At 36.2% G+C, this 24,334-nt stretch overlaps 1 protein-coding gene across 1 annotated transcript in view; it reads left to right on the top strand.

Moving 5' to 3' along the window:
- Nucleotides 1-24,334, top strand: part of UBE2Q2 (ubiquitin conjugating enzyme E2 Q2) — a 65,488-nt gene that overhangs the window by 17,134 nt on the left and 24,020 nt on the right. Inside the window, exons 3-8 of the mRNA XM_055556795.1 lie at nucleotides 213-317; nucleotides 7,640-7,696; nucleotides 10,472-10,612; nucleotides 13,756-13,840; nucleotides 15,233-15,293; nucleotides 16,048-16,138. Of these exons, the coding sequence (XP_055412770.1) occupies nucleotides 213-317; nucleotides 7,640-7,696; nucleotides 10,472-10,612; nucleotides 13,756-13,840; nucleotides 15,233-15,293; nucleotides 16,048-16,138 (540 nt within the window). The remainder of the gene's footprint in view (nucleotides 1-212; nucleotides 318-7,639; nucleotides 7,697-10,471; nucleotides 10,613-13,755; nucleotides 13,841-15,232; nucleotides 15,294-16,047; nucleotides 16,139-24,334) is intronic.

A 24,334-nucleotide genomic window follows, 5' to 3' on the forward strand; every position in this document is an offset into this window, starting at 1 on the left:
CTCTTCCTCCGCCATTTTTTTCATGTCATTCTGCTAGGCAGCCCCTAAAATATTTCTTAAGATTGTTATTTTATCTGTAGGCTGTAATTGAGCAATAGTAAACTTTTTTTTTTTTCCATTTCCTACTGGATTAGTTACAATAGTTGTAGCATTATGCATGTCTTCTAAGGGCTCTTTAACATAATGCTTATTTACTGAAATGTGTTTTGTAGCTTCGTCAGCAGTTGAAGTGGTTGATATGTGAACTCTGCAGATTATATAACCTTCCTAAGCACCTGGATGTTGAGATGCTAGATCAACCACTACCCACGGGTCAGGTAAAGTAAAAATTCTCAAGTGTTCAAGAGCTAAAATATAAAATACATTGTCTCATGCACAAATAAAATTAGGATGATTTCTCATTATTATACAACTTATTTAGGAGTTAGTTTTTGTTTTCCTGTTGAATTGTTTTGTTTGTTTTAAATACTAAAAATAGCCTTTTCATTCTTAGGAGCTGCTGGTTATATTTACTATGACAGGCAAACAGTTGCCCTTGTCCCCATCACCACCTTTTTGTTGTTAATATTTCTGGTTGCCATAACTGTTCCTTGCTTCTGCAGTTGTTTGCTTTTGTTTATTTACTTACCTTCACCTGAGAATGCCATCTCTCTGCCCTTTTGTGCTTCGAAAGGCCTAACTCGAATGTTATCTCCTCCATGCAGCAGAAGTACCCACTTGCTCACCACCACCTCTAACTTCTCTGGATTTCTGGATTTACCTATTTAGGTATAATTTCGTGACTTGTACTATAATAAAGATTTAACTCTTATACCACCCACTTACCCACCCACCTCCCCTTCCTAAAACATCTTTATATTTAGTCATATGAATAATCATCATTAGGACTTTGTAGTATAGTTTCCTGTTATATTTCCTTTGTACAGCTTTTTGCTTTGCGGTGTCTTCCTTAGTAATAATTCTTAGTTTAAAAAAGTTATGTCCTGTCTTTTTTCTGTGAGATCTCCCCTCTCTTCTTCAGCCTTTGGTTTCTTCTGTACCAGTCTCAGCAGGTTGTTTTCTGGGCTGGCTATTCAGCGGTCATCTTGAAATTTTTCTTGTTTCTTCTACTGGAGTAGTAGATACATTGTTTTCAGATTTCATGTTTCTTTCTTGGCTTACCTCTTTTCATTTCCCTGGAGTAAAATGATTTTAGTCAAGTAAAATCTTAAGAAAACATGAAGAGGTGGTACATTTCTGAGTTCTTAACTTCTTAAAAAAAAAAAAAAAAAAAAAAGGCCAGACCACCATAGGTTTGAATCTTGATCACTGCTCCTTAGTTGTATCACCTAATTAACTTAGGCTAGTTACCTAGCAGTATGTTCACCAGTTTCCCATGTGCAAACTGGGAGAAATGCTAGTAATACATATATCTGGGGGGACATGAAAAGTTTAAATAGGTTGTTACATGTAAATCATTTAGGGCAGTGCCTGGTGCATAATAAATGCCCATTAATGTTAACTGCTATTATATTCTTCACTTGATTGATAGTTTGGTTCAATGTGTAATTCTTGGTTGAAAAAAATTTTACCTCAGAATTTCAGACTGTGCTGTTGTCTGTCTAGTCAGTAGGTATGCCATTCTTAGTCTTAGTCATCTCTGCGTGACTTTCAGGAAGCTTTTAGGACTTTGTCCTTCCCTTGGTGTTCTGAAATATCACAGTGGTTTACTGAGTCGTGGTTTGTTTGGTTTTCCGTTGTTTTTGAGCACTTAGTATGGATGGATTTTGTCAAATTTGGACTCTTGAGTCTTTCTTTTTGGGTAGATGTTCTTATATTTTTTTCCTGTGACACTTTCTCCTTTCCATTCTTTTCTTTGTTCACCTTGGAATACCTACCAATAGGATTTTAGACCTTCTTGCTTGAATCTTTGTATCTTATTATCACTATATTCTGTCTCTTTGTCTTAATTTCAAATTCTTAAACATTTACCTTTCAATTTTTGAAAATTTTATTTGAACAGTCATAACTTTATAAGTTTTATTTTGGCTCTTTAGTACTGGTTAACCAGTTACCCCAGAACATAATGGCTTAAACAACACTTTATTCTCTGTCTTAGGATTGTGTGGGTTGGTTAGGCTTAGTTGGACAGTTTTTCTGCTGACCTCACTGTGCAGTCAGAGAGTGGCTGGGACTCGTTATTTGGACATGTGACCGCACTGGAATGTCCAACATGGCTTCTTTGTTCGCATGTCTGGTGCCTGCTGTTTCCTCTCATGGCCCTTCTTACCGCATGGCATCTCATCATTCCAGGTCTCTTATCGTGGCTTCTTTTCCTTTAGAAAGGTAGTCAGAATTCTTATTTTTGGCTTTCAAGAGCACAAAAGTGGAAGCTGTCAGGCTTTTTTTAAAGTTTAGATCTGAAATTGGCACAGTGTCATTTCCACCATGTTTGCTGGTTAAAGCAAGTCCCAGGGCCAGCCCAAGTTGACAGTGGGCAGGGTCCATACAAGGGGCGAATGCCGGGAGTGTGTCTCATTGTGGGTCCTCTCCAAAGATGAACGAACCGTTAAGTTCTAAAAGCTTGTTCTCTGATTATTCCTTATTCGTAGCATTCTATTTTTGTTTTGTTGATGTAATCGTAAGTGTCTTTAAGGAGTTACTTTGATATTCTCCCTCAAGCATCTCTATTTCTCTTTAATAAGTTTAATAATTTTTTTTCTAATTTATCTTGGTTTGTTTTTTTCTTTTTGAAGACTTTCCTCATGTATCTCTTTATTCTGTTGCTTTTTCATATTTTTTCCTTTTTTTTTCATTTGTATTTGAAAGAGGTACTAAAAGGCTGATAAGGAGTCCTTTGTGGCCAAGACTTGCCAACTGATACAGCTTTTTGGAGGAATTTAAGCTGGCTTCCATTCCTTATCCTCCACGCCCTGTTTCCTGGTATAATCATAAGTGATGGCTGGAACTGTCTGGTTTCTCTGGACATGAAACCTTGTCTCTTGCTTGAGATAGATGTGTCTGCCAGAGTTCTGCTTAAGGAGAGCATTGTGTTTTGGGGCTGGACAGTCGCTCTGTCATTGGCCTTGGTTAGTCTGTGTTTCATGCCTGCCAGAGTTCTGCTTAAGGAGAGCGGTGTGTTTTGGGGCTGGACAGTCACTCTGTCCTTGGCCTTGGTTAGTCTGTGTCTTGCTCCATCCATCACCCCTGCTGTCAGGTGTCCTGGTGTCTTCGTCTGGAGCCTCTCCAGGGCACTGCGGGACAGATTAGCCTGCCGGTTTATCCCCTAACCTGTGGCTTGGCTTGTTTGCTCCACTTAAATCACCATTCTCCAGTTCACTGTCATCTTCTAGCATGAGTTGTCTTTTCTGCTGGTAGCCCTCTTTTATTTTTTTGTTACATTGTGTGTGTGTACAGTGTTCAACCTTCATGGTATGTCTTCATCGTAGTTCTAGTGGAGCCTCAGGAAAGAGATGGGAGAAAAGTCCATTCTGTGTTCAACTTTGCTTCTTTAGAAGACATAGGTTTTTCACTTAACAGTATATCATGGACACAGTACATATAGACCTACCTTGTTTTTCATGGCCATGCATATATTAATAATTCCATATAGGGATACAACTTATAAATTACATGAATAAGTTTCCTAATTTTGACTCTTTCTTGCATTCACATAATATACATTTAGTACCTATGTAGGTTGGGAGTCGGGGGTAGAACACAATAGATATGATACCTTATATTGGGGTTTTTCTACTTTAAGTAGAGTCTAATATAGTCTCTTTCCTTTTAGGCTCCTCTTGTTTAATTTTGGTATCAGAATATAAGCAGTCTCATGACTTGGGAAGCTTTGTGTATTTTTTTTTCCTAAGATCTCAAACAGTTGAAATCAATTTTCAGCTAGAGGGTAGTTTTGCCTCCCATGGGACATGTGAAAGTATTTGGAGATACTTTGTATTGTCATGGTGGCAGGGGTGGGGGAGTGTGCTGTTGGCTTTTTGTGCGTAGAGGGGATATTGCTAAACATCCTGCAATGTCAGGACAGTTCCCCACAACAAACAGTCATTTGGTTCAAAAACTCAATAGCTCCAAGTTTGAGAAGCCCTGATTTAAACAAACACCTGAGCCTGTTCCATTTTTCTTTTCTATGTAGTATTCTACTTAGATTTTCCATTTCTTCAGTCAGTTTTAGTAATTTTAGATTCTAAAAAATAGATAAATTCATCTGTACATTTGAAGCTATTGGAAAGATATGCAAAGTATTCACTTTTTGCATCATCTTCATCTGTGGTTATAATCTTTTCTAAAGTTTTCTTTATCTTGAGGCTTGTCTGTTTTATTATAATGGTCTTTTGAAAGAATTGACCCTTAGTTTTATTTATTAAATGTTTTTATTTTTTACTCTAGTCCTTATCATTTCTTCTTTTTCTCTTTTAGTTTACTGGATCAATGTGATTTAAATTTTATAATGAAACATGTAAGGGTATTTGTTTTCTTTTACAGTGTTGTTTGACTTTATTGCATAGATCTTAAAATTTACTAATTTTCTAAACAGTTTGTATTTCTTAAGTAGTTTGAGTCCATCTCTAGTTCATATTACTTTTCTTATATTTTACAAGAAAAAGATTTAAATAATATGTATTGAAAGTATATAAACATAAGTTTAGAATAATAACTAGTGATAGGGAATACCTGGCAACTGTTGCCTAGCCACCACTCAGGTAAAGAAATAGAACATTGCTTGCACTGCAGAAACCTTCTCCAGGCCCTTTCCAGATTATCATTCTCCTCTATGTAATCCTCCCCTTACTTTTCTCTAGTTTTATTGCTCATATATCCATCCCTGAACAATATGGTTTAGTGTTGCCTGTTTTTGAGCTTCATATTAAGAGTTATACTATCTGTGTGTTCTTTCATGTCTGTCTTTGGCTCAGCATTGTGAGTGTATTCATTTATATGGTGTGTAGTTATAGTTCTTTATTATTGCTGTATTTATTCCATTGTACCATACATACTTATCCGTCTGACTTTACTGACTTTTGGTTTGATTCCAGTGTGCTATCAGGAACAGTGCTACCATGATCATTTTTGTCTATAGTACATGGTACACCTGTGCAAGTATGTCTCTGGGCATGTATTTAGGAATTGAATTACAGGGGCATATGAAGGTCAATTTCTTCATTTAAGAAGAAATTATTCTTCTTAATTATTCTCAAATTAAGAGAATTCTTAATTCTTCTTAAAAATTCTCAAAAATTATTGAGAAAAAATTTTTTAAAGATTCTCAGCCAGCTTTGGGGTTTTTAGTTTTTCACTGTGATCAGAATATGGCCTGTAAACTTTCAGCTGCATTAGCAGCAGTTGCTTAGACTTTACCAGTGATATCTTTGATTATTGCTGTTTCTTGTACTCCGTGGTTTTCCCTCTCTGAAATATATCTCTGAATAATGTATTCTTTTTTCTAGAAAGGATTTCTGAGGGTGGATATGAGGAGTGTTCCTTGAATACTCAGTGTCTGTTTTTATTATTTATTTAATATATTTATTTGACTTTGTGTAAAGTACTCTGTGTAAGTGCTGAGGATCCGGTGCTGAATAAACACAGGTATGGCTTGCATCCTGATGGAACTCAGGGAATTCTAAATTCATACCTGAGTCTTTTCCAAGTTCTTTATACTTTTTTCTTCTGGTATATTTTGTTACAGATGAAAAGTCTGAAACCTGTCTGATTCTTAGTTCTTTATACTTTTTCTCTCTGGAACTTGATATGTTTTTTTTTCTTTAACTGTAAAGTATGGGGTTTTACTTTTCAACATTACTTTGGGGCATTCAGAGCTACTTGATATTTTGACATCCTTCTTTAGGTTGGTAACATTTGTCTCTTTCTTTCCCTCATTTTCTGAATGAATATTGGATCTCTATATTCCAGGTCTCTTTTCCCTTAACTCTTCTCTTATTTTAATTGCCTTCTTCCCACCCAACCCCCCATCTCCTTTTTCTCCACATTTTAGGGGAATGTCACAGTTTGGTTGTCTTCTTTAATCATAAATATTTTGTTCATTCAGGTCCGTTGTGCTCTCTGGCCCTTCTACTAAGTTGTTTTTTTTTTTCCTTTGAGGGGAGATATTTTTGATTTCCCAGAACTCTCTTGTTCTTTTACATAGTAATATTTTTAGATTTTGTGGATGCAGTATCTTCTCAATTACTGCTAAAGATTCCAGATAGATTTTCTAAAGTATTTGTTTAATTTTTGGTCTTAAGTTGTGGCACGCTGGGTCTTTGTCATAGTGCATGGACTGTTTTCTAGTCATGGTGTGTGGGCTCCAAGGATGTAAGGGCTCAGTAGTTGTGGCACACAGGTTTGGTTGCCCTGCGGCATATGGAATCTTAGTTCCCCGACCAGGGGTCGAACCCATATCCCCTGCTTTGGAAGGTGATTCCTTAACTGCTGGACCACCAGGCAAGTCCCTCCAATTCAGATTTTAAATTGTTTTATTGCTTTCATTGATCATGCTTCAGGCCACTTCTGCTTGTTTAACTTGGTGCCTTTCTTTCAGATTGCTAGTTTCTTGAAATATCTGGTGATGCCCGATTATCTCCTCGTTTTTAGATGGCGTATGAGTTGTTACGCGTGTCCTCAGCAGTTGTCACTCTTCTCTGCTGTAGCCTCTCCTGGTTTTTCAAACCTGTGCTTTGCCTGTGGTGTGTGAATGGGAGGTGCTTGACAGGTGGCCTTTGCAGTTCCTGAGTAAAAGGAAGAGAGAAATCTGTTTGGAGAGTTTGCTGCTGCATTGAGTTACATTAAAAAAATTTGTTTCCTCTGGTTCTGACACTGACACTGAGAGGCCAGCAAGGTTGACCTCCTATATGAGTGTGATCCTTACCAGCTGTAGTTGGACAAATAGAGTAGGAATTTCTGGGGGGAAAAAATACCAAGTTTTTAAAGTCCTAGAGAACTCCGTGTCCTGGAGAACTGTGCTCTGGGTCCAGGAAGCTTGTCTTTATGAACTCTGATTAAACTAAATATAAAAGCTCTTCTTAAAACCCCATCTGACTCATTGTGAATGAGAGTTAAGTTGTAGCTTATACAGAAATATTCTGTGGTAAATAGCATGTTATAAAAAAAGAAAAATAGCTCTTTAGTGAAATGGTGATTACTTTATAACTTTTAGTTTTGTGCAGTGTCTATGCCTTTATAACACATTTAACTTTTTAAAATGTAAACTGTAGAATTTATGGAAAGATTCAGGTTTTTCAAACCTTAAAAGGTAGATATTTTTAAGGAACGCTTGGTTTGGGGTATTTTAAGCCAAAAAGAAGCCATTGGCCTTATAGGCATAGCGATATGTATAAAATGTTTTCTTATTTTAAATTAGAATATTTAAAATATTAATTAGAATATGTTTAAAATTTTTTTCTGTTTGCTTTATATTTGACTAATGGCCTTTGTTAATTTCTAAGGCATCTGTTAAGTTGAATTTTTCAAAATTTTTCTTAAAAAGCTGATAAATATTTGTCAAAGCAGAATTTAAGAGTAAATGTTTCAGTTTTAATGAGCTGTTAGTGGAATTGCAGTGACAAGTAGTTTGTCCCTAAAGTCTTCCGATATGCTGTGTGCTTACTTGTTCTGTGTAGTCCTGGCAAACTTTTTTTCTTTTCAGAATGGGACAACAGAAGACGTGACTTCAGAAGAGGAGGAAGAGGAAGAGATGGCTGAAGTAGGTATTTTATGTAAAAGTAGCATTTCATAAATATCTTCATTTTTGGACATTTTAGTAATTTTCTAGTCTCCTTTATAAAACCATTGTTAATGTGGAATAATGAGAAGCACATTGTATTTGAAGTTTAATACAGTTTAAAAATCTGGCTTTATCTCTAATTCATCATATGCTTTTTAGCAAATTGCTTATCTAATGTCCTTGGATTTGATTTCATGGAAAATAAGAGCTCTTAACATTTAGTACTAAAATTATATTTGCATTTAATAGTAATCAATACTTAACCTGATTTGGTTTAATAGGAACTACTAAGTTTCAAAAGTTTGAATAAAAGGGGAATTTGAGAACATTTAAGGGACTATTCATTAGAAGTAATGAAAACTATCTCATATTGAAAACTTAAGAATGTCAAAGAGGAAATTCCAAAGACACTGAGCTTACATCAGTTTAGTTGCCAGTCATTGATAAAATTTTAGAGGTTTTCAGACTCTGAAGCTTTGCATTTAAATTCAAACTTCATAATGAAGATCTCTTTCTCTATACTGACCTGATAAAAGGCAAGTTCCACAACCTTGGTTTTATTTTCTGTTTTGGGTCTTAGAATTGATTCAGGTTATTACCTTATTTTTCTTGATTTGGAAAAATTTAAATCTAAAATTCACTTCTTAGAATGCCTTATAACTAATGTAGTTGGAGGTTTGTTTTGTGAGTCGAAAGTAAAAATAATTCTTTTTTGGAAAAAATAACTTTATTTTTGACTGTGCTGAGTCTTCGTTGCTGTGCCAGTTTTTCTCTAGTTGCAGAGAGCAGGGTCTATTCTTCCTTGCAGTGCGTGGGCTTCTCATTGTGGTTGCTTCTCTTGTTGCCCAGCACAGACTCTATCTAGGGTGTGGGGGCTTCAGTGGTTATGGCACATGGGCTCTAGAGTTGTCATTCCCGGGCTCTAGAGCACAGGCTCAGTAGTTGTGGTGCAGGGGCTTAGTTGCTCTGTGGCACGTGGGATCTTCCTGGACCAGGGATCGGACCTGTCTTCTGCATTGGCAGGCAGAATCTTTGCCACTGAGCCACTAGGGAAGCCCTAAAATAATTCTTAACATTATCCAATTAGAATGAATTTTGGAGATATAGGAAGTTTTTTTTTAATGTTTACATGAAGTTTAACTTTGGAATAAACTGAATTAAAATTTTAAACTTTTTATTGAGCCCAGTATATAATAAAGTAGACATTGTACTCAAAGAGTTTATGTACCTTTCTTTTTTCCATTCACAAGATAATATGAAGGAAGGATAGCAACATTTGGGGAAACCTGGAAAGGTAGGATAGACTTTGGAGATGTCAGATTAGGATAGGTGAAAAGATATTCTAGGCAACTAAAATAATGTGGTAAAAAGGCCCAGAACAACCCTGGGCATGGTGTTTGAGCACATTGGAGGTTGTCCTTTTGGAAGAAGATTGATATGTTGGAGTCTTGGAAAGCAAGTTTGTCTAGAAAAAGCAGATGGCTGAGTTTTGAATTAGAGACAATATTTGTTTATATTTGGTGTGATTGTTGATAAGGCCTTAAGCAGAAAATAGTGTACCATGAATATTGTTTTGTAAAGATGATAATGATGACTTCTGTGTTGTTTAATACTGAGTGGAGAAATTTTGTGGGTTGGGATATGGCTGAGGTTGAAGTTGGAGGAGGAGATACAGTCCAGCACTCTGAAGAAAACAAGTGTAGATGGTAAATCATAGCTGAAATGTGCAATCCAGGGGAAATCAGCTCTATGAAGCGTGAAGTCATAGACAGGGTCTAAATAAGAAAGGAATAGGAGTTGAAGAGATGGCAGTCCAAGAAAAAGATCATTGAGTCTGGATGGAAGTGGTCTAAATCAGCCTGGTCTAGAAATCATGAATTAATCTGCTTGATAAAATGGAGATAAAGTATAGACTACTTCTTTAGAGATTTTGATGACTGAAGTAAAGTTGGAAATAAGATAATAGATTTATACAAATGTATGCAGAATTTTTTAATGTGTAAGAGCAGATGATAAGGGAAAGGAGGGAGAAGAATTATGTGGAGATGAATGATGTTGACCTAGAGATGGTGTTTGAATTCTTTTTTTTAACTTTTTTCCTAATTATAAAAAATCAATATGTGCTCACTACAGAAAACTTGGAAAAGAAGAAAAAACGCTGATAATAGTATTTCAGTATATGTCCTTTTCTTTTTTCTGTGCTTATTTTGACATAATTAACATTCTGTGTATTCAATTTTGTATTCTGTCTTTTATTTCATTACTAATATAAAAGAAGCCATTATACTGTATTGGCATTTTAACGGTCTTCTGGCATTCCATTGAATTAACTGTTCTGATATTTTGCACATGAAAATTTTGTTTTTGTGGTTATAAAGTTGAAATGGACAAATAGATTTATGCCTATATCTGTGTTCACATTTTAGACTAGGTACTAAACTAAATCTAATAGATTTTTAGAAGTCAGGTTAAAATTCTTGGTACTTCATGCTGTACTGTTTCAAAAATTCCTCTTAATAGGAGATTCAAAGCCATTTAAGATCGTTATGGCTCTCTAAAATTATTAAATATGCTTTACTCAGTTTCTAGCTTTAAAATATAGGATATAAAAGGAGAGAACCTTTTAAATTGAATGGTGAAAGCTTTTTTCCCCTCCTCATAGGATATATGTGTTTCTCTCTTCTATGTTCTAGGTCAAGAATAATTTAACTTTTGGCATGAGCTTGAGTAGCTAAATTTTTAATTTTTTTGTAGGATATAGAAGACTTGGATCATTATGAGATGAAGGAAGAAGAGCCTATTAGTGGGAAAAAGTCAGAGGATGAAGGAATTGAAAAAGAAAATTTGGCAATATTAGAGAAAATTAGGAAGACTCAAAGGCAAGACCATCTAAATGTAAGTATTGTATAAATATCTAGAACCTGAACTTTTGTGGTTAAGTGATTACAGTTGACTCTTGGATGCTGACCTTGCACAGTCAGAAATCCACATGTAACTACAGCCAGCCTTCTATATCCGCAGTTCCACATTGAAGGATTCAACTGCAGATAGTGTAGTATGTATTTATTGAAAAAGTCTGCATTTAAGTGGATCCATGCAGTTCCAACTTGTCTTGTTCAAGAGTCAGCTGTAGAGGAATAATATAAATACAGGGCAATTCAATAAGATACCAACCTCAGCCAGGCCCCTCCATCCCTGCCTTGGTAGTAGGTTCAGTCATATGTTTTATTGCCCTAGTTTTATTTTTTCCCCTAACGTTTCTCATCTACTGATAGTTCCTTTCTACCCTGTTCATCTGTTTTTCTACTCTGTTCATCTGAAATCAGTTACTATCCAACCTGCTTATCCTGTTTTCTCTCTTTACCCTTTTCCTATGGAATCTGTAAATTTAAATTCAGTCTCTCCTACAAAGTGTAATTCAAATTCTCTCTTCTTCACAAAGCTGGCATCTGGTTTGCTCTGCCATGACAGAACCAAAAGTAACTTTTTCTTTTGACTTAACATCTTTTATATGAAGCAGCATGGTAACAAACACAGCTGTGTGGCTTCAGTTTCCCAACTCTATAATGTGGACATTATGTACCGTTTAGATGATTTCTGTAAATAATAAATGAGAATGATGTATATAAAATGTTCAGTGTAGAGAAATATCAAATGAAAGTCTAGCTCTCCATCTCAACACTTAACTGTTTACCTACTGCCTTTCTGTTAAAGCTATTTATCAACCCCATGAAATCTGAGAACCAGTTCTTTTGTCCTGAGCACAGATTCTCAAACACAGGGAGTGAATTGTTGTGCAAGGAGATGAGAAGTGTTGTAAACAGGAAGATTACTCATGTCGTCAGTCTTACTTACTGTACTAATGTAACTGGCAGATCTTTCTTTAGAGAGCAAAGAAATTTAGCCAAGTCTTTACCTTGATTATTAAAAAATAAATAAAAGCTCGTGGTATTCAAGTTAAAGATAGTTACTCTTACTTTCTATATCTTGTGATTGCATCCAGTTTGTGTGTTATAGTCAAACAACTACAAATTATTGAATACTATCACATGACATATACTAAGTCCTTTAAACTTTGTATATACCTTTGCATTTAATTTTCATAACCACTGTGTGAAATATTCTTCCTACTCTACAGATGTGAAACTGGGGTTTTAACTCATCAAGTAACGTAGCCAGATTTTCTACCTCACCTTAAAGTGTAGTGCAATTTTTAAGGTGCAGCATTTAAAAGTTTACACAGATGTATAGAACAGTCTTTTGGACTCTGTGGGAGAAGGCGAGGGTGGGATGATTTGGGAGAATGGCATTGAAACATATATAATATCATATGTGAAATGAATCGCCAGTCCAGGTTCGATGCATGATACAGGTTGCTCGGGGCTGGTGTACTGGGATGACCCAGAGGGCTGGTATGGGGAGGAAGAAGGGAGGGGGGTTCAGGATGGGGAGCACGTGTATACCTGTGGCGGATTCATGTTGATGTATGGCAAAACCAATACAATATTGTAAAGTAATTAGCCTCCAATTAAAATAAATAAATTTATATTAAAAAACAAACAAAAAAATAAAATAAAATTTTACAAGGTCAGGTTTTCTTTTTTTTTTAATTCAGAAGACATTCTAAATGTTTTTCTTATGATAAATAGTTCTATTCATATTCAGTCTTAGGATAAAATACTGGTGCCTTTTAATCTTCAGAGGAGTTGGAACACTGAAAAGTACTGAAACCAGTTGTATGTATGTGGACATGTTTCTCTATTTCTTAATATGTAAACTATAGATCATTAATATATTCTTGATTATAAGAAAACTGCTTTAGTTAATGTATCATGTTGAGGGTCTTCTAGTATTTTAAAAAATGCATGGAGCGCCTACACATCTATTAAAACGGCCAAAATCTGGAGCACTGACAATACCAAATGGCTGGTGAGGATATGGAGCAACAGGAAACTTTTCTGATTGCTGATAGAAAAATAGTGTCTAGCAGATTCTTTAAAAACTAAACATATTCTTACCATACAATCCAGCAGTTGAGCTCCTTGGTATTTGCCCAAATAAACTGAAAAGTTATGTCCACACAAAAACCTGCACATGGATTTTTATAGCAGCTTTGTTCGTAATTGCCAAAGCTTGGAAGCAACCAAGGTAATCTTTGGTAGGAAAGCAAATAAACTGTAGTACATCCAGGCAATGGAATATTAATCCCTGATAGAAAAAAAGTAATGAGTTGTCAAGACAAGACATAGGCCTGGAGGAACCTTAAATCCATGTTACAGGTGAAAGAAGCCGATCTGAAAAGGTTGCAGACTGTGTTTCAATTATATGGCATTCTGGAAAAGGCAAAACTATGTAGACAGTAAAAACATCCGTGGTTGCCAGGGATTGGGGGCTGGGGTGGGATTAATAGGTGAAGCGCCGAGGACTTTTTGGGCAATGAACGTACTTTGTATGTTACTGTAACGTGTGGATGCATGTCATTATACGTTTGTCCAGATCCATAGAATGTACAGCACCGAAAGTGAACCATAAGATGGTGTAATGATGTGTCCAAGTAGGTTTATAAGTTGTAAGAAATACGCCCCTGAAGAATGCTTGATAATGAGGGTGACTATTGATTGTGAGGAGCAGTTATATAGGAAATCTCTGTACTGTCCTCTTAATTTTGCTGTGAACACGAAACTTCCCACCCCAGTAAAACCACAAAAAAGAAAATAAATTTTTAAAAAATTGATGAATTTGAAATAGACTCTTATTAGTTCTAGGGTATTGAAGTGGTCATGGTGATCTGGACATAAATTAGTCTTTTTTAAAAATTTTTTTCAGATGACAAATAGTAAATGAATCAGACCTGTTCCAAATTTGTATTCCTGTTGCAACTTTATGATCATTGATTTAATTTTTTTGACTTCTTAAAGTGTTACGTGGTGATCCATTTTTACAGTCTCATTGTGAATATTTATTTCAGGTTCAGATACCTTAAATCTTTAGTTATTTGAATCAATAAATCCTGGTAAACAGCAAGTTTTATGTTTCAGGGTGCAGTGTCTGGGTCTGTACAAGCTTCAGATAGACTTATGAAAGAGCTCAGGGACATATACAGATCACAGAGTTATAAAACAGGTAAGGACCTCTGGATCTCTGCTGTTGTCCTTATGCCTAAAGTTTTCAGATATAATATAACTTAATTTCTCATAGTATAACTGGACAGAAACAGAAATGTTTATTAACTTTATTTTAGGAATGTGAAATGAAAATGCAAATTTAAGTAACCAAAAGATGTAGGGGATAAAATAGCATGAGTTCACTTATTGTTTGGATTTTTAGAAATTGTTTTTATGGACACATTTTTTGTCTTCTTGTTGATAGGGATTCATAGGATTTTTATCTTCTGGGTATAGAAAGGTACAAGAAATAGCTGCTTTAGAAAGTAAATAAGATGAATATGTTTTATTGTACAAAGAACTATTGCCAAGTTAATTTATGTTTTTTATTCCTTTTTTTGAAACGACAAACTCATAAACATAATCAACTGTTATAGAGAGAGTTAAAATAGGTTTGTTTTTTTTTAAATTATAGTTTGACTTAAGAGTTCTTTCTTAACCAATAAGACTTAAATATTGTGGAACCTTCATAACTGACATAAAATTCCCTCATACTATTGCAGAGAGTCTAAAAGTACTGTATAAGATAAAGAGCCAAACTTTACTTTCTTTGAAAAAAGTAGCATTATAATTCATTCAGAATTTGTCAGAGTGATCAAACCTAAATCATTAGAGCTTACTTAAAAACAAACAAACAAACAAACAAACAAAAAAACCAAACAATCAGCCTCTCCCCTTTATAGAACAAGATAAGTCAAACTTGTTTCTGAGATTATTACAAGTTTTGGTGTCCTAACAGTTCTTATAAGAAGTCTGAAAGTTTGTGTGTATAAACCTAATAAAGTTTAATATTTGAATACTATTTATAGCGAAAATCATCACATGTTTGTTATGGCATTATTTTGTAGTAATTAAAAAATTAAATTAATAACCAGATATATAGTGAGCTTAGTTAAATCATGGCTTATCCATAAAGTAAATTACTGTAGAATTATTTTAAAAATTAACAATAAATTTCTATATACTAAGCTGGAAAAATGCCCCCTGAAAGATTATAAAACTATATGTTAGAGGGATTCCATTTTAATAGAAATGTTTGTATATGCATAGGGGAAAAGTCTTAAGTACATGTGATTTTGCATAATCTTTTTTTTCCTTTTGCAGTGAATGGTAAACAGTTTCTCAACCCCACAATCCTCTTCATGATGACTTTAGTTATCTATTTAGGGCATAAGATACTCTGTTCCATCACAAGAATTATTACATTACAACTTAGCTGTTATGTTTTAATAGCAAAATTTCTTGATTTTGTTGGCTATATAGTGTGTACATTTACAGCAGAGCAATAGTTATAAGATCAAGTGCAACAGTTATAAGTAAAGAGTAACTAACATGCCCTATATCATTACAGGGATTTATTCAGTGGAACTCATAAATGACAGTTTATATGACTGGCATGTTAAACTGCAGAAGTAAGTGCTTTTTTATGCTAACCCACTCTTTTTAATGGTAGACTATCACAATGAGATTTCCTCCCTGCTTAATTTGGTACCTATTTACTATGGCTTTTACTTAGAACTTTAGATCCTGTTTGTATAGAAGTAGTTCTTAGGTTGTTAAAATGAGCTGTTTCTTGGGCTTAATAAGTAATGAGAAAGCAGGAGGAGGAAAAGGAGGGCCAGCTGTGGGAGAAAGTGTTTCATGGAGTTAGTGAGACAATTAGGAACTATACAAACAAAAGTGTATAAATAACTTGATGAGTTAGTATCCATTGTGTACTCAAAGTAAGAAATGAGGAGATCTTTATATAAACAGTTGTAGACAAATTTAGGTTTTGTTAGTGATTTCACTTGTCCTTGGTAAATTTCTCTCATTGAACCCTTTGTCTAATAATTTAGTTTGAGAGAAGCAGATTAAATTTTTGAGTTCTTGAGAAGACTGTGTACATATGACCCTTTCCTTTAGGATAACTGCTAACTTTGCATGCCATTTGAGAAAAGAGATTTAGAATACTGTGATCTCTTCTTTGGACATTTAATCTCAAGGAATTGGAGACTATAGTAATTTGTTTTTCTAGGCACCATAGAACAACTTTAGACTTTCTCTGTTTGAAACTTACCCTAGGGGCTCTGTTTTTAGCTTTTGGAATGGTTCATTTTTGAAGTTAGTGAAGAAAAAAAATCTGACCTTTTTGTTTGAACTGTTTTTCTGTTTTGTAATTCTTAGGGTGGATCCTGATAGTCCTTTGCACAGTGATCTTCAGATTTTAAAAGAAAAAGAAGGCATAGAATATATTTTGCTTAACTTCTCTTTTAAGGTAAGAAAAATTGTAAGGGGACTACATATGCTTCTAATGCAACATATATTTGTGCAATTGCTTTGGAAACTATTTGGTATAACTTGGCAAAGTAGAAGATACTTGTACCCTATGGTCCAGGAATTCTCCTTCTAGATACACAATCTGCAAGAAATGAGTACTTAAATGTGCCAGGAGACCAACACAAGAATGTTCAAAGCAGCATTGTTTATAATAGGCTCAAATAAAAATAACCTAAGTGTCTCCCAGTAAAATTGAGAACTGTGGTATTCATAAAATGGAATAGAGCTATGTACAACAAGATAGATGAATCTTGAACACGGTTTGAGCAGAAAGCAGATCCAGAAACATGTTTTGTACAGTTTCATTTATATAGAGCTCAAAAAAAGGTAAAACTAAATTGTTTAGGGCATGCATTCTCATTGAAGGCAGGTCTCTCTCCTTCCTCGCTCCCCCACCCCACACCCAATGCAGTGAAAATTGGACCTTGGAGTGAAAAAGGCTTAGATGTTAAGATGGCCTGTAGCCGTTCAAGGGACCATAGTATGTATATACACACACACTATGTCTGAGGTGTTAAAATTTGATGAGGGAGCAGGACAGGGAAGAATTAGGAAAAAAATACTCTTAAAAAGGCTTGTTAGTGGGACAGAAATGAAAAGAAGGCTGAGAAACATTAATGGATTCATACTTGGAAATGAAGATGTGAGTACCATACAGTTAAGATAGCAAGTACGTCTAGGTAAGAGGGAGGGAGTTGTGAGCTGAAAGGGACATTTCGGGGCTTCTTGGATACTGGCTGTTGTCTGTTTCTTGACCAGAGTGGTGGTTGTGTGGATACAGTTTCGTGCTAATGTGTAACAGTATACCTATATACTTTTCTAAATTTATGTGTTGTATTTAACAACTTTTTTTTTCCAAGTTGCTAAGAAACAAAAGTTAAAGAAGAATGGCAATGGAATCTAGATAAAATGTATTGATTTACTATGGACTCTGGATAAGTGTAGTGGTTTTAAGCCTTTGTTTAAAAACATTGCGAAGCGTTTCTAAGGGATTATGTTTTAATTATTTGGAGTTGGTTTTTGACTTGTTCTGTGAAATTGAGAAATTGTGTAACAGCTGTCTTGCAGATAAACATTTTTTTTCTATTTCAGTTAGACTTCAGTACATTTTAGTGTGATAGAACGAACAGCAGTCCTCAACTTTTTGGCACCAGGATGGGTTTCATGGAAGACAGTTTTGCCACAGACTGGGTCTGGAGGTGGTTTGGGGATGATTTAAGTGTGTTACATTTTTTGTGTTATTCTATTATTATTACATCAGCTCCACCTCAGATCACCAGGCATTAGATCTCGGAGGCTGGGGACCCCTGCTATAGAAGGCTTGAGGACGTGAGGCATCTAAAGTGTAATCCCTGTTCTTTAAGGACCTGTCGTCTTTCTGGAGAGAAATCTGTGATGAAAACTGAGGCGCTGTGGAGATCATGATGGAGAGTCTGGGAGCTTACCTTTATGTAGTTAAAAAGGTAGCAGGGGTTTTTAGGCAGGGGTAGGATTGATCTATTAGGCTTTTTACTTTATTTTTAAAAAACAATTAGTATGCCATCAGCATCAGAGTAGGGTTTGGATAAGATAGAGTAGACTTCTGGGAGACAAGCTGGGGGCATTGATTTTAATCTGGGCGGAAGAGTAATGAAGATTGGTAGTGGTAGGAATAGATGAAAGTAGATGAATATGGGCTTCCCTGGTGGCTCAGCTGGTAAAGAATCTGCCTGCAGTGTGGGACACCTGGGTCTGATCCCTGGGTTGGGAAGATCTCCTGGAGGAGGGAAAGGCTACCCACTCCAGTATTCTGGCCTGGAGAATTCCATGGACTGTACAGTCCACAGGGTTGCAAAGAGTTGGACACGACTGAGTGACTTTCACTACCATTAGATAAATATGAGATGTTTTGAAGGAAGAAAAGACATGAAAGGATACTTTTACACTTGCAGAAAGGAGTAATTTTCTGAAAGCTGCTTGTTTGTGTGTGTATATTCTTGTTTGGGCTTATATCCTCATTTATGATTGAACTTTCTTCAAATAACCCAAATGTCAAATGTCACTATTTTCCCACAGCTTTGTTATTGTAGAAATTATTGAGCTATCAGCTGGGTTACCTTCCTGGGCATATATTTACTGATTCATGTGGTGCAAAGAACCTAGAAATGTATCTTTTTTTAAAAAGCAAATTTTTATTTTATTTATTTTTGGCCATACTGTGTGGGTTGTGGGGTCCCACTTCCTTGACCAGGAATCAAACTCTGGCCCTTGACAGTAAAAGCATGAAGTCCTAACCACTGGACTGCCAGGGAATTCCCCTATGTAAATTATTTTTAACTTAAAATCTAAATAATTAAACCATATGCCCAATACCAAGCTTAAGAAATAGAACCATATCAGTATCTTTGAAGCCCAATGCGGGCCACTCCCCTCCCACATTCTCCTTTCAGACATATCTTTAAAGGAATATGAAATCTTGACCAGGAAACTGTTTGAGACTTGTGACTGCGGATAGTGTTTTCACTACATTTTCTTGCTCTAGATAGAACTTCAGGGAGGACAATCTGGGAGGTAAATAAATGGCTGAGATTCTGTTGGATTTGTGTTTCTGGACCATGGTTTCTGATACCAGAAAGAAGGGCCTTTGCTAGGGTTGAAGTATTTAAGAGGCCTGGGAAGGTTAAGATTGCCCTGAGCTAACTGGCCTTGTGAAGAGGACCTTAAACTCAGTTGCCAAGTTATAAGTATCTCAATTCATAGATTTTGGAGTATAGCAGATATGACTCAGAAAGAAGGATCCACAGAAGGAGCAGGAATAGTATTCGAGGCCTCGAATGTCCACAGTGACACCTTGAGGGTCCTGAAGAAGAAGAAAATGAAACTTGAGATACAGTGTGACACCAGGTTGGGAAGGCGAAAGAGGCCAGAGGGTATTAGATTTGTCAGCGGCTTGGTTAGGAAGTGGTGGTCTGGCTTTTCTGGCCACGTGTGAATTACAGAGTTGAATTCTGAGGTAGTACTTTAAAAAGAGTTTGTTTAGACAAGTCTGGGTTCATCTAGAGAATAGCAGCTGGGATTAGAGATTCCATGCCATGTCCTAAGATGGTGGGATTGTAGATTTGGAGAGGAGAACATGGGGGTTTGTGATAGCTTGTCTTCAACTATTTGAAGGACTGAGGATGAGGAAGTATTAGTTTGATTTTGTTTTTGATGAACACAAGGCATGGCAATTAGTAAGTCAGACTGTAAAGTGACGGTTTTCAACTCACTATAAGGAAGTGATTTGTAACTATTTAGAGCCATCCAATGATGTAGTCATTCAAAAATAGAATGTTCCTCATCGTTAAGAATAGCTTGGAAGGCCTAGACAGTTTATTTCGAAATTAGATAACTGTGTGAGATCACTGTAAACTCTGATCTTCTTAGTTTCTGAGTTAATACACCACAGTAACTCGCATATCTATATTTTTGTTTTTGTTTTAGATACACAGCATGGCTCGCAGGTTTTAGTTCCCCCACCAGGGATTGAACCTGGCAGTGAAAGTGTGGAGTCCTAACTGCTGGACTGCCTGGGAATTCCCTCTCATATATCTATTTTAACAGAAACCTTTTTCTCTTGCCCCCAGTGCCTGTACCTACCCTCCCCCACCCTGACACCTTATTTCTGTAAAATTTTGGTTACTGAGTTCCAAGGTACAGAGTTTGTGGAATAGAATCCCTAAGTTTTGATAGAGTAGTTAATCTGAGGCATTACTTAAAGTGAAGGGAAACCTCACTGTCACATAATGAATTGAGAGAGGTTTGTAGTCACTCATAGGGAATCACACATTCAACAATCTAAAATATAGGAAATTAAATCAAGTTGTGCTTTACCAAACTTTGCATCTATGCCTTTCTTTATTGTAGAAAAAAGGTGAGCTACTTATTCAGAAGTAGATTATAATAACTGTCATTAAGTTGGTTTCTTGTGTGGATAGATTTCTTCTTTTTCTGCCTTACAATAGATAGCTAAGATTACCTGTTCTACCCATCAGAAGTATGTTTTTTATCTCCCTCTCCTATTAGGATTTAATTTTCATAGTTTATATGTTCCTCAGAGCCTTGCTGGAGGATAGGTAAAGGTAGGGAGTTAAACACAGTATTTTTGTATTCTTAGAAATAAACACTGTTATTTTTCTGTTTCTTAGAAGTAAACATTGTATTTTTGCGTTCTTAGAAATGACTGGATGAAACAAATGTTTGTTTAGCTCCTTTACCTGCAGATTGATTTTTTATTTAAGGGGCATTAGTTGTTGACTAATTCTTTTTTATTTGAACATAGAAATTGGTAATTTCTCTTAGACTTCCTGACATATCTTCATGGGAGGCAGTATGCCGTTACCTTGTTCCTCTGTTGTAGTGGCTGGGACCTTTTTTGGACTCATCTGACACTGACACTTTGTCAGAGGCCAAGACCTCTGACACTCTGAGGCTACCTCAGCTACAGTCTTTGCTTAAGTTCACTGAGAGAAAAAGTTTTGTTCTGGAAACCTCAGTTTCCAGGACTGAAAATTTGAAAGAATTGTGCAGCCTGAGAATTAACTAAGATTCTTTTCTCTTATTTTGCCTTCTTTATATGTTTGTCAAGCCTGATCTTTGCCAAAGCGATCATCTATTGACATTTAATGTTGTTATTGCTATTTGGGTTTCAATCTAGTGTCTCATTCTATTTGTCCTTGAACCATCTCTTTTTTCTCACTTTGTTCAGATTTTTGAGAAATTACTCTAGTTCCCCTGCCTCTATTAGCATGGTGCTTATCATTCCTTTACTCTTTACTACCTTACAATTACAACGCATATCCTTAGCTTGTCAAAGTGTAATGTATATTTGTTAGTGTTTTTCTTTTTCCTTGTCAACACAGAGAGCTTAGAACACGTACTCTGTGCTCTTGTTGTCATTCCTTTTAGTTCTATATTTATCTAAACCCTTACATGTCACTATTACATAACTCATCAGTATTCTTTTGGGCCTGTGTATGTATTAGCTCTCTTCATGGTCTTTATTCTCCATGTTTCCATCTACTACCTTCCTCTTGCTTGAAGAATATCCATTTTTGTTTCCTTTAGAGTGGGTCTGCTTATAGGAAAATATCTTTATTTGGATTTCATTTTTGAAAAGTATTTTCATTTGGTATAGATTTTTAGGTTGGAAATTCCTTTCTTTCATTACCTCAAAGATGTCATTCCTCTATTATAGCTTCCATTGTTTCTCTTGAAGTATTTACAGTGGGTAAATCTTATGAAATCTTTAATCATTTATAGAAAATTCTCAGACATTATCTCTTCAAATATTACCTCTATCCCATTCTCTCTTCTTCTAGAACTCTACATATATGATTAGCCTTTTCAATTCATTTTCCTACATCTTGCTTATTATCTGTATTTTCCACTTTTTTCTCTCTTGGCTTCATTTGGGATGCTTTCTGACTTATTTTTCCAGTATAGTAAATTTCTCTTCCAGGTCTCCACGGTAGTTAAACTCATCCATCAAGTTATTAATTTCATTTATTTATTTCTAAGCTTCAGAATTTCTATATAGTTCATTTTTATAATTTTAGTTTTCTTGCCATGGTTTTCAGTCTTGTCTTTTCTTGCACATATTCGCTTTCAGTTCAGTTCAGTCGATCAGTCATGTCCGATCATCACTCTTTGCAACGCCATGGACTGCAGCTCACCAGGCCTCCCTGTCCATCTCCAACTCCTGGAGTCCACCCAAACTCACGTCCATTGAGTCGGTGATGCCATCCAACCATCTCATCCTCTGTCGTCCCCTTCTCCTCCTATCTTCAATCTTTCCCAGCATCAGGGTTTTTTCAAATGAGTCAGTTCTTCATGTCAGGTGGCCAAAGTATTGGAGTTTCAGCTTCAACAACAGTCCTTCCAGTGAATACTCAGGACTGATCTCCTTTAGGATGGACTGGTTGGATCTCCTAGCAGTCCAAGGGAGTCTCAAGAGTCTTCCCCAATACCCTAATTCAAAAGCATCAATTCTTTGGTGCTCATCTTTCTTTATAGTCCACCTCTCATATCCATATGTGACCATTGGAAAAACCATAGCTTTGTCTAGACGGACCTTTGTTGTCAAAGTAATGTCTCTACTTTTTAATATGCTATCTAGGTTGGTCATAACTTTCCTTCCAAGGAGTAAGCCTCTTTTAATTTCATGGCTGCAATCACCATCTGCAATGATTTTGGAGCCCAAAAAAATAAAGTCTGACACTGTTTCCACTGTTTCCCCATCTATTTGCCATGAAGTGATGGGACTGGATGCCATGATCTTCGTTTTCTGAATGTTGAGCTTTAATCCAACTTTTTCACTCTCCTTTTTCACTTTCATCCTGAGGCTCTTTAGTTCCTCTTCACTTTCTGCCATGAGGGTGGTGTCATCTGCATATCTGAGGTTTTTGATATTTCTCCCGGCAATCTTGATTCCAGCTTGTGTTTCATTCAGCCCAGCGTTTCTCATGATATAAGTACTCTGTATATAAATTAAATAAGCATGGATACAATATACAGCCTTGACTTCCTCCTTTTCCTATTTGGAACCAGTCTGTGGTTCCATGTCCAGTTCTAACTGTTGCTTCCTGATCTGCATACAGATTTCTCAAGAGGCAGGTCAGGTGGTCTGGTATTCCCATCTCTTTCAGAATTTTCTACAGTTTATTGTGATCCACATGGTCAAAAGTTTTGGTGTAGTCAATAAAGCAGGAGTAGGTGTTCTTCTGGAACTTATTTGCTTTTTCGATGATTCCGCGGATGTTGGCAGTTTGATCTCTGGTTCCTCTGCCTTTTCTAAATCCAGCTTGAACATCTGGAAGTTCACGGTTCACGTATTGCTGAAGCCTGGCTTGGAGAATTTTGAGCATTACTTTACTAGTGTGTGCGATGAGTGCAATTTTGTGGTAGTTTGAACTTTCTTTGGTGTTGCCTTTCTTTGGGATTGGAATGAAAACTGACCTTTTCCAGTCCTGTGGCCACTGCTGAGTTTTCCAAATTTGCTGGCATATTGAGTGTAGCACTTTCACAGCATCATCTTTCAGGATTTGAAATAGCTCAACTGGAATTCCATCACCTCCACTAGCTTTGTTTGTAGTGATGCTTCCTAAGGCCCACTTGACTTCACATTCCAGAATGTCTGGCTCTAGTGAGTGATCACACCATCATGATCATCTGGGTCATGAAGATCTTTTTTGTACAGTTCTTCTGTGTAGTCTTGCCACCTCTTAATATCTTCTGCTTCTGTTAGGCCCATACCATTTCTGTCCTTTATTGTGCCCATCTTTGTGTGAAATGTTCCCTTGGTATCTCTAATTTTCTTAAAGAGATCTCTAGTCTTTCCCATTTGTTGTTTTCCTCTATTTCTTTGCACTGATCACTGAGGAAGGCTTTCTTATCTCTCCTTGCTATTGTTTGGAACTCTGCATTCAAAAGGGTATATCTTTCCTTTTCTTCTTTGTTTTTCGCTTCTCTTCTTTTCTCAGCTATTTGTATGGCCTCCTCAAGAGCCATTTTGCTTTTTTGGCATTTCTTGGGGATGGTCTTGATCCCTGTTTCCTGTACAATGTCACGAACCTCCATCCATAGTTCATCAGGCACTCTGTCCGTCAGATCTAGTCCCTTAAATCTTAGATCTACTGTATAATCATAAGGGATTTGATTTAGGTCATACCTGAATGGTCTAGTAGTTTTCCCCACTTGCTTCAATTTAAGTCTGAATTTGGCAATAAGGAGTTCATGATCTGAGCCACAGTCAGCTCCCGGTCTTGTTTTTGCTCACTGTATAGAGTTTCTCCATCTTTGGCTGCAAAGAATATAATCAATCTGATTTCAGTGCTGACCATCTGGTGACATCCATTTGTAGAGTCTTCTCTTGTGTTGTTGGAAGAGGGTGTTTTTTATTATCAGTGTGTTCTCTTGGCAAAACTCTGTGAGCCTTTGCCCTGCTTCATTCTCTACTCCAAGGCCAAATTTGCCTGTTACTCCAGGTGTTTCTTGACTTGCTATTTATTCCAGTCCCTTAGGACATGAAAAGGACATCTTTTTTGGGTGTTAGTTTTTAAAGGTCTTGTAGGTCTTCATGGAACCGTTCAACTTCAGCTTCTTCAGCACTACTGGT

The sequence above is a fragment of the Bubalus kerabau genome, chromosome 19 (genome assembly GCF_029407905.1).
Source record: "Bubalus kerabau isolate K-KA32 ecotype Philippines breed swamp buffalo chromosome 19, PCC_UOA_SB_1v2, whole genome shotgun sequence".
NCBI classification, from domain to species: Eukaryota; Metazoa; Chordata; class Mammalia; order Artiodactyla; family Bovidae; genus Bubalus; species Bubalus kerabau.